At 48.0% G+C, this 13,567-nt stretch overlaps 1 protein-coding gene across 1 annotated transcript; it reads right to left on the reverse strand.

Annotated features, from left to right (window-relative positions):
* Positions 1–7,658: 7,658 nt before the first annotated feature.
* Positions 7,659–10,178, reverse strand: LOC112404827 (uncharacterized). Its single transcript, XM_024752935.1, has 2 exons — positions 10,056–10,178; positions 7,659–8,276 (listed from the first exon to the last, which is right to left on the reverse strand). Exons 1-2 carry the CDS (start codon positions 10,176–10,178, stop codon positions 7,659–7,661), a joined length of 741 nt encoding a protein of 246 aa, XP_024608703.1.
* Between the last annotated feature and the right edge of the window lie 3,389 nt (positions 10,179–13,567).

The following is a 13,567-nucleotide window of genomic DNA, read 5'->3' on the forward strand; positions in this document are numbered from 1 at the left end:
TTGGTACATTCCCTCAGGGTCTATTCCCATTGTAGTCCATAGGTCATGAGAATAAGAGTGAAAATTCTTGTTTTATCCAATTTTATGATTTCCATTCAATTCAACAACACTTGAAATATAAGCTCTTCACGAGTCAAATCCCTTCCCCTCTGGCCCCTGCTGCCCTCTCTGACTTCCTCCTATTTCTCAATGTCTGAGCTCAGCCCTGCCTCGGGGACTTTGCACTGCTGTTCGCCCTGCCCTCAACTCTCTGTCCCTAGATCTTGGCGAGGCTGGCTCCTGGGGAGGCCAAGCCAACAGGGCTGCTGTGCATACTTCTGCAGTTCATACAATGCACAAAGGTGGTGGACTAAGGGCTGAAACTCAGTCCCAGTGCTGCCCACGAAGCTGTGTGCTCTGAGGAAGAGGAGCGTTGTTTTTCTTCACCAAAGAGCATCGTGTAGCAAATCAAGGGTCCTTGGGGCTGCATCTGGCCAGACAGGAGATCTTTGTCTCACGTGTACACAAGCCATGTAAGCCTAGTGGTAGCCCATGGCTGGAGGGCCTTCTCATCAGAGCTGGACAGTTTTTTCCTCTACTGGATGAGGATGACCCTGGGGCTAAATTGACACTGAAGCTGAAAACCTTGCGACTGACGGAAGGTGGAGAGAGCGCTGTGGGGCGATCCTGAAAGGAAGTTCTGCCTCTGCCCCGTGTCGGTGCTCTTGGTTTAGACTCTTCGTCACATCATCTACTTCATTGTCCCACAAGTGTATTCTGAGCTCCCATCATGTGCTGGGGGAGGGATCAATGGTGACCAGGCTCTGCCTTTTGGGAATTCAGTCTAGACGGGGAAAGATACAAATCAAATAATCACACCAACAACATTTAACATTAAACTGTGATGAGCCCAGCAAGGAGACGTGGGTGGGGCCTTGAGAGCTCATGGTAGAAGGAGCTAAGTGGAGGCTGGAGTGTTGGGAAGGTTTCCTGGAGGAAGTGACTTCAGCTGAAAATGGAAGGATGGATGGGTAGGAGGAGACGGGGCAGAAAAATGATGGGACTTGCTATGGAAGGTAGCCTGATCTAGAGAAGTATAGAACCGTGAGCCCAGCTCGGAGAGCAGGTCACTCTAGTGCCTGAAGGTGTTTCAGACAATGCTTTTGGGCTTTTAAGAATATGCCGTTATTCATCACTGAGATTACATTTACAAATCATTCTGGTGAGTCATCTTTCAGGGGCTGCCAAGAGCATGACTCAGGGGTGTGCTGGAGCAGACTCCTTTCCACTGGCCAGAGCTGATCGTACACATCTCTTCCCGACTCCACACTCAGTGGCATAGCTTTGGTAGCTTGAAATTGGTCATGGTGGGAGTATTTACACCAGAGGAATTGGTGAACAAGTCAGGGCTTTTTTTTTCCTGCAGAGCCGATGTTAAACAGTTACTACCATGCCGCTGAGCATGAACCACTTCTCACAGCCCTGGAGAGGTTGCTCAATTTCACAGAGAGCAGAAGTTTTCTTGAAAAGGTAGAATTTATGACAATTTGACATGGTGGCCTTTGGATTCTGCCTGAGATACCTGGGAAAAGATACTGCTGACATACCAGAGGTGGAGTGTGGTTTCTGCCACTCACGAGCGTTTCCTGGCAATTGACTTCCAAGAAGCAGAACCTCATAAATGCTGTAACTTGAGGGTGATAGAGGTAGTAGGACTGGGCCAGTCAGCATGCTTGCCGACTCCCTCCACGGTCAGAGACTTTTACCAGGTCCAGGGGCCAAATAGTAAGAGCACCCAAGACTGCAGCCCTCCCCTCTGCGGACTAGCAGTTGGTTCACAGCATAGGTCAGATACAAATTATGTGTGTAATTCGATCCCCTGCTGTCTTTTACCGTAGGGGTTTAGGGAGGGCTTGATTCAGATGAAAGTTTCCTGAGAGCATGGACTGACTTAGCCTCATGTTCCGCACAGCATCCGACCCAGCGCCTGGCACACAGCAATCTCTCCCTAGATGCTGGCTTTCATATCAATGCACCCCATGAAAGAGAACCCAGAAAGTTCACACAGCTAGATGCCCTGTTTACCCCAGGCCTTTGTTTGTCCTTATGCCAGCCTTTCTGGCAACTTCCCTTTATCTTGCTAAACTCAGCTTGGGGGAACTTGAGACACCGTCCCTGGTCCCCGAGACTGGGGTGGGGCTGCTGCCTGCACTGTGCAGCGTATCCCCAGTTCCTGTCCTCCCAGGTCGTTCTGCCCACCTCATCTGCTGTGGGTGTCTACATCTCATCCATCCTTCCAGCCCTGGCCCCTCAGTATTTGGAACAAAATAGCTGCCCAATAAATATTTGATGTGTGAATGAGGAGCTGAAGCTAGTGCAAACAACTTAAATTTCAGGAAAGCCACACTTAACCAGCTCCTTCTGCATGCCAAGCATATGACTGGTAGCAGACTATGCCTCCCCCAAATATGCCACTCTGGTATAAGAATTATTCTGAACTGCCAGCAATTGAGAAGAAGCAGATGTAAGAAAAGCTCTCTGTCCTCTCCCTATTCGCCTAAAAGCAGGACAGAAGTTTATAAAGGTGTCCCTTTCCCCTCTCTACCAGAAAGGACAGAAGTTCATCACTGGAAATACCTCTAGACCCTTATCAGCTCAGAGGTGGCACCGGAGGAATCTATATAACAAACTTTACTAACAAGACTCTGTCTTTCATTCGTTCCCCCATGTATTTGTCTTCCCACAGTTTGCTGCCCTAGAAATTCAAAGTCCTTTTCCTTTTCCTGTCACTTCTCAAAGTGTGTTGTTCTTTTGTTAAGATGCCACCTAGCCCGAGTTGTAACCACCCCTCTGAGTTACACATCACTGGGTATTCCCATAGGTATGTGCAATGCACATGTTAATAAACTTCTGTTTGTTTCTCTCTTGTCAATGTGTCTTTTGTCAGTCTAACTTACAGGGCCCCGTTACAGAACCTAACAGGGTAGAGGGAAAAAAACTTTTTTCCTTCCCTACATATGGTAAAATGTCCTTATATTCTTTCTCTCCTTTAATCCTTACAACAACCCCATGAAGTAAATTCTGTTATTCCCATTTTAGAGAGAAGGAACTGAAGATCAGAGCTGTTAAGGGACCCAAAGTCACACAGCTCAACGGGAGGAGCTAGTACTCAGGTCCAGATAAGATTCTCTGCCTTCCACACACAGTGATCTAGGGTGGGATGCAACTGGAGGACTCAAGTGCAGCAATTCAAAACTGTTTAGTCTAAAGGGTCCCTTTCTCTGCCTTTTTTTCTTGCTTCCAACATCATAGCGTTCATTCCTAGGGGGCAGTTTGCCTTCACATTGATTCAGTTTAAGCTTATAGGACATAGGGGTCTATTTTTGTTGCATTTCTCACAGCTTTTCAGGGAACATTTTGCTACATTTGTTCCATTCACTCCAAGTTCTTCAGGTTTATGGAATGGGAACATGTACCAAGATGCCACTGAAGCCAGTAAATACCTTCTACTAAAACTCTTGACCTGGGCACTTCCCTGGCGGTCCGGTGGTTAAGATGCTGCCCTTCCAATGCAGGGGGCTCTGGTTTGATCCCTGGTCGGGGAACTAAGATCCCACATGCCTTGGTGCTGTTGACCAGTGTGTCTTAGAGGGTAATGCCAGGACAACCTGCATCAGAATAACCGGGGGCGTTGGATAAGGGTCAGTTTCTCAGCCCTGCGCCATAGAGTAGGTCTCTGAATGGGACCCTGAAATCTGCATCTTAACCAGGCACCTCTGGCTGATTTGTTTTTTAGGAGCTTTCAAGGACGTGTTTAAAATTTTAAGGTGTAATTTATAGAGATAAGTGCACAAATCTTAAGTGTATAGCTAGACTTTTAATTTTTATATAAGTACACACATTTTAACCTGAGTACACCTATGTAACAATCAGTCAGATCAAGATAGAGGAGGAAATTTCCCTCTAAGGTGTCCCAGAGGTAACTATCAATACTATTCTGAATATCACCATGGACTAATTTTGCCTGTTCTTGAACTTCATAGATATGGAATCATACCATATATGCTCTTTTGTGTCTGTTTTCTTTCAGTTACATTGTTTTTGCTATTTATCCATGTTGTTATGTGTAGCAGTAGTTTGTTGCTTTCTGTTGCTGGTAATATTCCATTGTGTGAATATATCCTAATTTGTCTATTCTCTTATTGGAGGTCACTTAGGTTGTTTCCAGTTTGGGGCTGTTACAATTAAAGCTGCTATGAACATTTTTGTACTGGTCTTCTGGTGGACACAGTCATTCATTTCTCTTGGGTAATTACCTAGGAGTGAAATTACTTCAGGCTTAAGGTTTGACTGGGAGAGGTAGATGGGAGTTTATTTACAACCAGGAGCAAGAAATGCAGCGCTGGGGCAGGATGTCAGCAATCACCGCTGAAAGGAAGAAAGTGCCAGGCTGGAAACTCCGTTGCTGATTCCAGCTCATATATTCTTAGCAGGCGATATTGACCTCAAGGTGTTTCTTAGGTGGAGTGGGGCAGGGGGTGAGGGCAGAGGTATGTGAAAAAAATCTTAGATATTACAGTGGTTCGTGGTCCTGAGATATGCTGGTAGACAGTAATGTCATGGGAAGAAGGGCGGTGAGGAAAAGAATACCTGACAAGGCTCTTTAGGGGGTAAGAATGAAAACAGCTTGGGAAACACTGGTCTAGCTAAACCTAGACATTCTTACAGTTCTAAAATCTGGAACCTAAGGGGATCATCACTCTTTTTGGTCCAGGAGGGTAACTTGGGAATAAACAACACTACCCAGAGATGCCCAAGGAAAAACGCAGCCAAGTTCTTGTGTGTGTGTGTGTGTGTGTGTGTGTGTGTGTTGGGAGGGGCTGGGGCTTATAGGTACAAGGAAAATAATACTCGGAAAGGATGAGTAAAGAACCAGAGTCCATAAAGATCTTGCTGTAATCAACACAGCGGCCAAGTGGCCAGTGAGAGGAGAAGTTTATTTTATTAGCACCTTTTGTTGAGGGAGGAAGTGATGAATGCCTCCATCAGCCCTGCTGTGTGTCTTGTCAGATCAGATCTTGCCTGGAGGAAGTTCTGGAACCGCAGTACAGCCACCACACTCGAGGCTTCCTTGCCGCCAGCACCCATTGTTCTCCTTTCACTCAAGCATGATGTTTCCGCCCCAGCAGGCCTTCCCTTGTGAGCAAACGGAAAGAAAGTAAAAAAATCTGGAAAGAATGAATGCATCAAAGAGAAAGCAGGCGCCGTGAATCAAGGCATGGGGAGATGTTCACAGCCCATACCCTAGGCAGGAAGAAGGGGCGCTTGGAGGGAAGCCCCTGCACTTCTCCTTAACCCATGTTTTCTTTAACCCAGGGGGCCGCTCACCCCTACTTGCCCCCAAGGGGTGTGTGGTTAGCTGTGAGAAGGGCCTCCAGGGCAGTGTACCCCACCAAACCCAAGCACTGCCTTCAGCCCTGAATTATACACACTGGTAGTGTGGTAGGTACAGTGGCCAAACTCTCTTGTAACCTGTGTGGCCTTAGTAAGTTTCCTACCCTTTCTTAAGCTTTCTGTGCCTTAGTCTCACGTGCAAAATGAGGGTGATAAGATTGGCATCTACCTGAAAGCGTTGTTAAGAGGGTGAAACTAGTTGAATATATGTCAAGTGCCCAGAACAGAGCTTGGCCCAGTCTCTGTATGAGAAGTGGCCTTAGGATGACTCATGGTCTTATGAATGGCTGTACTATTACTTATGATAACTGATGCCTGCCCTCAAGCTGCTCCCACACTAGAGAGGAGACCACCTTCTAATTTCTTATTCAACTGAAAGGCTGACAGGCAAGTATGATTTTAATAATTTTGCCTGTTCCTCTCTAGACTTCAGGCAGGGATATTGCTGCCCCCTTGGGGTTGTCATTTCTCGATGACTCCTTTTCCCCTCCCCTCTTCTCTCCCACTCAGCAGCCAGGCTCCAGAAGGGGGAGGTGAAGAGAACCACTGTCCTTTGGGGCGGGGTACGTAGCTGATAGGAAAGTATGATTGAGCCCGATGACTCATGAGTTGCTGCAGATTTGGCTCAGCAGGGTGAGGTCACGGCACAGACAGGGACCCAAGCTGAGGTCTGCCTGGCTAAGAAACGAAGTTGCTTTCACGTGAGGGACACTCCCGAGCTGTGGCAGTGGTCGTGAGCCACGCACACCACATTCTCTTCCTTTCCATGTTATTCTGTTAAAAGGGATGTGATGAGCCTGGCTCATCTGGTTGTTGGCATAGCTTTCAGAGGCCCAGCTTATTTGTTCTGTGTCCAGTTTCCCAAAGATCTTTTGACCTTTCTGGAAAGTCATTGGATGATTTATCCTGAGCATCACAGGTTGAGCTCCCCAGGAAGTAGGCTCTGCAACAGAGCTCTGCCTGCACAAAGTTTATTGGGGAGTGAACTCAAGATCAATGCCTGTGGGAGGAGGAAAGGCAGCAGGACTGTTGGAGGGAAAAGTTGAACTTTGATGCTGTCCCAACGAAGTCTTCACCGAATGTCACAAGGAGCTCCGGAGCTAGGATGGCCCTTTACAGTTGGAGCTCGGGGCAGGCTTTATACCCCACATTGACCATTGGATACAGGCTGCTTTGGAAAGGGGCAGAGTGGCCTTGAGGGAGGCGGCTCTCTTTAGGCCAGGGCCAGCCCTGAGGATGCAGCTGTGAGCTGCTGGCTGCCAACGCTCCCCGCAGCTGGGGTAAAGAACACCCCATCCTGAGGGGAGACCTGGGCAACGTACCTCAGCATCCACCACCCTGAGCATGGGCGTCAGACCTTTCTACCTCTTGCCACTGTCCACATCCTTCCCATTTTCTAAGATCTGCAGAGTACCGTGACTGAAGCTATAGGTTTTGGAGTCCAGTAGACTCATGTTCAAGTCCTGTTTCTGCTGTTCATTTGGCGATATTTATAGAGTATATTTCAGGTGCTGTTCAAGGCACTAAGGGTACAAAAGTGGTAACCCCTTCCCTCTGGAGCTTATATTCCACGGGTGGCAGGGAGACACAGGCAATTAAAAAAGGAAAACAAATATGCATGCTTGATATCATATATAATTTTATATATATATTGTATAAATTACATATATCATATATCATGATTAGTGACGCAGAGAAAGTAAGTAAGGTGCGGGTTAAGCGAATAATGGGAGTGCTGTTTGGTATGGCGGTCAGGGAAGGCTTCCTTCCCTGAGAAGGTGGCATTTGAGTGGAGACATGAGGTGTGGCCGTGATCTGGGGACCGTGGGGTTCAGGTGGAGAGAACCGAAGTGCAAAGGCCCTGAGAAGGGAGTGTTCAGGGAGAATCAGGAGGCCAAGGTGTTGGGTGGGGTAGGAGAGGAGGAGGGAGAAGGTGGGCAGAAGGGGCTTTCAGGAGGCAGAGAGAAACTCAGAGAGATTTCAAGGCAATATCCACAAAAGGGAAATCTATGGAGACAGAAAGCCGGGTGCCTGGGACTGGGAGAGAGGGGAGGATGGGGGAGTGACGGCTAGGGGATTCAGTTTCTTTTTGAAATGATGAAAGCGTTGTAACGTTCATTGAGATGGTAGCTGCACAGCTCTGGGGATGTGCTAAAAGCCACACCGTTGTGCACTGTAAGTAGGCAAGCTGTATGTTATGTGAATTATATCTGAAAAAGCTATTTTCAAAAATCAGAGCAGTGATTGACAGGAGACCGGATCAGGCAGGGCCTGGTAGGCCATCTGAGGATCTGAGATGGGGCGCTAGCGGAAGGTTTTAAACGGGAGAGCGGAAAGATGGGGTTGACATTTGAAAAGAACCTCTCTGCTGGTGTGCCGAGAATGGGCTGAAGGGGGCAGGCGGGAAGCCGGCAGGTGGTAAGGAGTGGCTTGCAATAATCCAGGTGGCAGGTGCTGGGAGCAGGGGAGTGGGTGGTTGAATGTAGACACCCGCGGGTGGTGGAGCTGACAGGAAGTGCCGATCGGACCGCTGAGGGAGGTTGTGTGAAAGAGAGGAGTCGATATTTTTTAGTCCTACCTGGTAGAGCGGAGTCACCGTTTACTAGGATGAAGACACCTGTGGGAGCAATACATTTTGCGACGGAATCAGGAGTCTGTGACCATGTGCGTTTGAGAGGCCTGTTAGAGATGTGGCAGAGGCAGTGGGAGTTGTGTCTAGAGTCCATCCCGGGAACACTCTGGGCTGGAGAGGAATTCTGGGAGTTATCAGCATATTGATGGATTTTAGTCTGGAGACTGGATGAGACCCCAGGGAGGAGTAAAGAGACAAGTGATGGCCAAGTCTGAACCTTTGAGCCTTAGTCTTCCAAACTTGGAAGAGCTCCCTGGCACAGCTCTCGTGAGTGTTGGCAGTGCACGGTGAACGGAAGCGCTCTCTCCCGCTGCCCTTTTCGTCTCCGAGTTCCTCAGGAAGACTTACTGTATGCTCAGTGCCCTCAGCCTTATTATTTTACTACTTTATCCAGTTCAGTACTGAGCGCTGATTGCAAATCAGACACTCTTCTGGGAACACCAGCTACCTAAAGGTCCTGGCTCGCACTGTCTACCCGCCAAGGATGTACCTTCCGACGGAGAAAACAGAAAACCCCATCAACCTAGTGATAATGTATGGCAAACTCAAGGCTGTAATAGGTGCAAAACTGGGCTGGGGGTGGGGAGGCATTAATTCAGATAGTAGACATTTGTGAGGAGCTCACTTAGGACGCAGAACATGGGCTGGAGCTTGAGGGTTGAAAAGGAATCTGTTGGGGAAAGACGGGGTTGGAAGGGAGGGCAACCCAGGCCGACATGAGAACAGAACCACAGGAGTCCTTTGTGGCTGAAGCATGGCGTTCATGGTGATGGGATGAAGGGAGCTCAGGTTGGCTTGAATCAGACTGGAGGAGTTGGCAGAAGGCACTTGTTTAAGAAACCTGCACCCATGGGCACAGCCTGAGTCATCTGGCTGCTCAGAGAACTGCTCCCCTCTGAGCACAGGCCTAGGGCCTTTTGATTCCTCTCACTCTTAAGCCCATTAACCAGCTCGCCAGCTTCACTGAGGCTACCTACCATTTTCTGTCTATCCAGTTGTGACCTTCTCACCACCTCTTGTTCCCCTCCTGTGGTTCCATCACTGTAGCCCGTCTCTTGCTAGCATCTCCAACTGATTTGCTTCTTTGGCTTTCTACTTCATCATCTTATAAACTCCCAATCCTGGTCATTTCAACAACTCTTTCTCTTCTCTTGCAGGGTGTCAAGGTAGCTGGACAACAATTCCTTAACTGCTTATTGCAGTAGCTTCAACTTTTTTTTTTAAATCACCCATCTCAGCTGGGCTCTTACGAGTACTGGCCCATTCTTTCATGCACCCTTAGCCAGCTGAATTTCTCATCTTCCAATGTAGCCATGCCAAACCTTTGTTCTCTTTTTCAACTTGCTCTCAGCACAGAAAGTGGAAGGCTTTCAGGCATATGCTCCCTCAAATGTTTGCCTTCCCTGCATGCAAACATATCTACTTCTTCATAGTTATCTGTCACTGCATTCAAAACTTAGTGGCTGAGAATAACGAACATTTATTATCTTATAGTTTGTGGATTCTGGCTGTGCTTTAGTTGGGTGCCTCTCCTTCAAGGTCTCTCATAAGAGTGCAATCAAGCTATTGGCTGGTGCTGAAGGATCCTTTTCTAGGGTCACTGATATGGGCCTTTACATAGGGCTGCCTTACACATGGCAGCTGATTTCCCCTCAGGGGGGAGTGACTCAAGGGAGAGCAAGACAAGAGTGCCCAAGATGGAAGGCATAGTCTTTTTATAACGTAATATCAGAAGTGGCTTGGGACTTCCCTGGTGGCACAGTGGTTAAGACTCTGCGCTCCCAATGCAGGGGGCCCAGGTTTGATCCCTGGTCAAGGAACTAGATCGCACATGCATGCTGCAACTAAGAGTTCGTGTGCTGCAACTAAGGAACCCTCAAGCCACAAATAAGGAGACCGCGAGGTGCAACTAAGGAGCCCACCTGCCACAACTAAGACCGAGTGTAACCTAAATAAATAAATATATATATTTTAAAAAGTGGCAGCTTACCATCACTTCTGCCTTCTGCCTTCCTTTCCATATTCCTGTTCCCTGCTTGGGCTCATTCCTCAACATGTGCAAATGTTCCTGTCCTCTGGATCCAGTGCTATGAAGTATCCACAATTGTTCCATTGGCTTCTTCTCCTCAAACTTAAGGCACCTTCAGAAATCTCTTAAGTCCAAAATAAACCTTCCCTCCACTTCGATCTATGACCCCTGATTATCCCTTCTTCCCCTGCTGCTCTTTTTGAGAATGTGACCTTTATTCCTTGCATTCTAGTCCACCTCCACAGCACTGCTCTGCTAAGGTCATCCTAAATGCCAGATCACATGGCTACACTTCAATCCTAGTCTTAGTGGACTCATGCAGTATTTAATGCTATGAACTCTTCTCTTTAGCATCTCTTGCCTTGCTGATTTTGCTTTTTCAGCCCCTTATTTCTTCACTTACCCCTAAATCTGAGATTGTCCAGGCTTTTGCCCACACCCCCTGGCTTCACTCTCTCTGAGCCCCGCATTCAGTACTCCCAGCACCCCTGTGTTCTGATAACTACTGTCGGAGCTGTGAATCTTAGTCTTCCAACTCTGAAGTGAAGGAAATACACTTCTTGACTTTGTTTAAATCAACTTCGGTCTGGCAATGAGCCCCGATTCTACTGTGCTGGCAGGAAATTAATCTCAGTAAACGTCCCCCACTTCCACCCAGGGGTGTGCCAAGTCGACTGCTCCTGGGAGGCCCCTCCAGGCAAAGCCATTGGTCTTTGGTCTGGCTGATAATTGCTGAGATGTTCCCTGGTCTGGGCCCATGGTTCCTCAGGGCCAGTGGCCTTACTGCTTGGAGCAAAGGAATCCTTGGTAAAGTGAGAGCTCCTGGGCCTGGGGTCCAGCCTTCCCAACTGCACTGATCAGCTGCCCTCACTGAAGACTGGTCACCTCCCTGGCGAGTTGACACAGAGCAGCATCCAGACCCCAGTCCTCCTCGGGGACCTGCTGGTATTTTCCCTCTTCCCAGTCCAGGGTCGAATCTCTTCTGTCTCCTCTTGAGCAGCCCTCAAAGCCCTGGCCCCAGGAACACCATGCACAGGCTACCAGTGATTGCTTTCTCACCCTGCAAAAACATCTTAGGAAAGATATTTCCACTAACAGGCCTGACCACCTGCTTGGAATGCAGAGGAGAGAAAAGTACAGCAAACAAAACATACACTAGTAGTGTTCGGAGTTTGGCAGTGGTTTCAATAAATAACACCTTCTCCCTCATGAGTTTGTAGAAGACAGATGGCGATCAAAACGTTCGCTTTATTACTGAAAATGCTGATTGGAGACCATAGCTTTGGGTCTGCTTCAAGTGGCTCGCTCTCTACAGACCACCCACTGCAGTCCCAGGGAACCACTCAGCACACAGCAGGATAGATCCAGAGTGGGTAAGCCCCCAGGGCCTGGCTGTACTTGCTTAGTTCCTTCCCCAAGATGACCAATCAGATAAGCTGTCCCCTCTGTTTCTCCAGTAGGAGAACCCCTCTCATAAGGCTAGTTCCCCACTAACAAGTATCTGTAAAGCCAACCCTGCCAAACTGTGAAATCTGAACCTCCAGCCAAGACCTCTCTCCCGGACTCCAGACCAGTACAGGCACACCTCGGAGGTATTGTGGGTTCAGTTCCAGACCACTGCAATAAAGTGAGTCACACAAATTTTTTTTGGTTTCCCAGTGCATATAAAAGGTATGTTTATACTCTAGTCTGTTAAGGGTACAATTGTATTATGTCTAGAAAGCACATACCTTAATTTTTAAAACACTTTTTGCTAAAAAACGCTAACCATCATCTGAGCCTTCAGCGAGTTGTAATCTTTTTGCTGGTGGAGGGTTTGAAATATTGTGAGAATTACTAAAATGTGAGACAGAGACAGGAAGTGAGAAAATGTTGTTGGAGAAATGGTGCTGATAGACTTGCTGAATGCAGGGTTGCCACAAACCTTCAATTTGTAAAAATTACAGTATCTGCAAAATGCAATAAAATGAGGTATGTCTGTGTTTCCCACTCTCTACTGCACATCTTCATAAGGGTGAGCTTGAGGCAGCTCAAATTTGACGCTGCCAAATCTGAATTCATGACCCTCTTACCCCAACACTGCCCCTGTATTCTCGGAATTAACGACAGAAAAATATCTTCCAACCCAAGGACGTGGGAACTATTCTCTACTCTTTCCCTAATCCAGTTTGTCCGTGGATCCCATCCATTCTACCCCCAGAAACCTCTTGAAATATGTCCCCTCTCTGCTGCTGTGGTTTCTGCTCTCCCCATTTCTTAGCTAGACCATAGCAGGAAACTCACCGTCTCCCTGCTTCTTTCATTCCCTCTCCCATGCACAGGTATTGGGACTCTGCCGACATTTCTAGCCTCTTCTTACACCTTTTCCCTAAATGCATCCAGTACTCCTTTCACACAGCCCTACTACACCATCTAATTTCCAGAACCTTCATCCTTTGCACATGTGGTTTCCTCTGCATTGCTTTTCACCCTCCCACCTCCCCCAACTGTTTGTCTGCCTGGAAATCTCCTAATTGTTCTACAACTTTCAACACTAAGGTTGTTCTTCCCTAGCACCATCCCTGACCAAAGCAGAAGTAAGGGGTCCCTCTGCTGTGCTCCCATGGTGTGGCAGAACCAAGATGTCAGTCAGCTTCCTACCAGTCTTAGGGGGTCCTTCAGAGCAGGGACAAGTTTGATTCTTGTTTGTGTCCTGGGTGGCTACGTCAATGCCTGGTGAATGTTGGGGGCTCCATAAACATTTGTGGAATGAATGGCTTCATGGCTCTTGTCTCCCACTGACCCCATCAACTTAGCCTGTCAAACTGATCTCATCCTTTCTTCCCTCCTTCCCCATCCCCTTCACCTGGTGACCTTGGTGCAGTAGTGGGCCCCGAGCTCACAGGGAATTTAATGGTGCTTTCCCTCTGGTGTGCTCAGCTTGGGGCAGGAAAAGCAGGTTTCTCTGCAGACGGTGAGTGGGCTTTGCTAGAGGAGTGGCTGCTTTGTACACCCTCAGGGCCTCCTGCAAATCAGGCTCAATTGCCTTCACTTCCTGTGCTCAGGGAGATTCGATACTGCCTAATCAACGCCGATTTGTTTTTCTTTTCTTAATATTTGAAACTACCAAGGACCAGTTGCCATCCTAGTGGGTGGCTTTCAGAAATCCCCTCTTTTCTGATGTTTGACTTCTTGTGAGTTTCAAGAAACCAATCTATTTGGAAAGAACCTGCACTTAGATGTTCTTTGAATTGCCCTGAAGCCCTGGCAGGAAGTGACTTGGAGCTGGGTTAGTCTTGTCTCCCAGGAGAGGCGGGAGTAAAGAGGTATAGGTACGTCTGGGGACGGGCGTGGCTTTGGATCATTCCTGTGGCCATCTCTCCATGCGTGGGCAGGTTTCACAGGTGTAGGCTCACCTGAAATCAGAGGATGCTTGTTTAAGCCAGAGAGCATCTACTGCACGTTGGTGGTGCAGCTGCCCTGCTAGGCGCTCC

Source organism: Neophocaena asiaeorientalis, unplaced genomic scaffold, assembly GCF_003031525.2.
Source record: "Neophocaena asiaeorientalis asiaeorientalis breed wild unplaced genomic scaffold, Neophocaena_asiaeorientalis_V1.1 scaffold100, whole genome shotgun sequence".
Classification (NCBI taxonomy): Eukaryota; Metazoa; Chordata; class Mammalia; order Artiodactyla; family Phocoenidae; genus Neophocaena; species Neophocaena asiaeorientalis.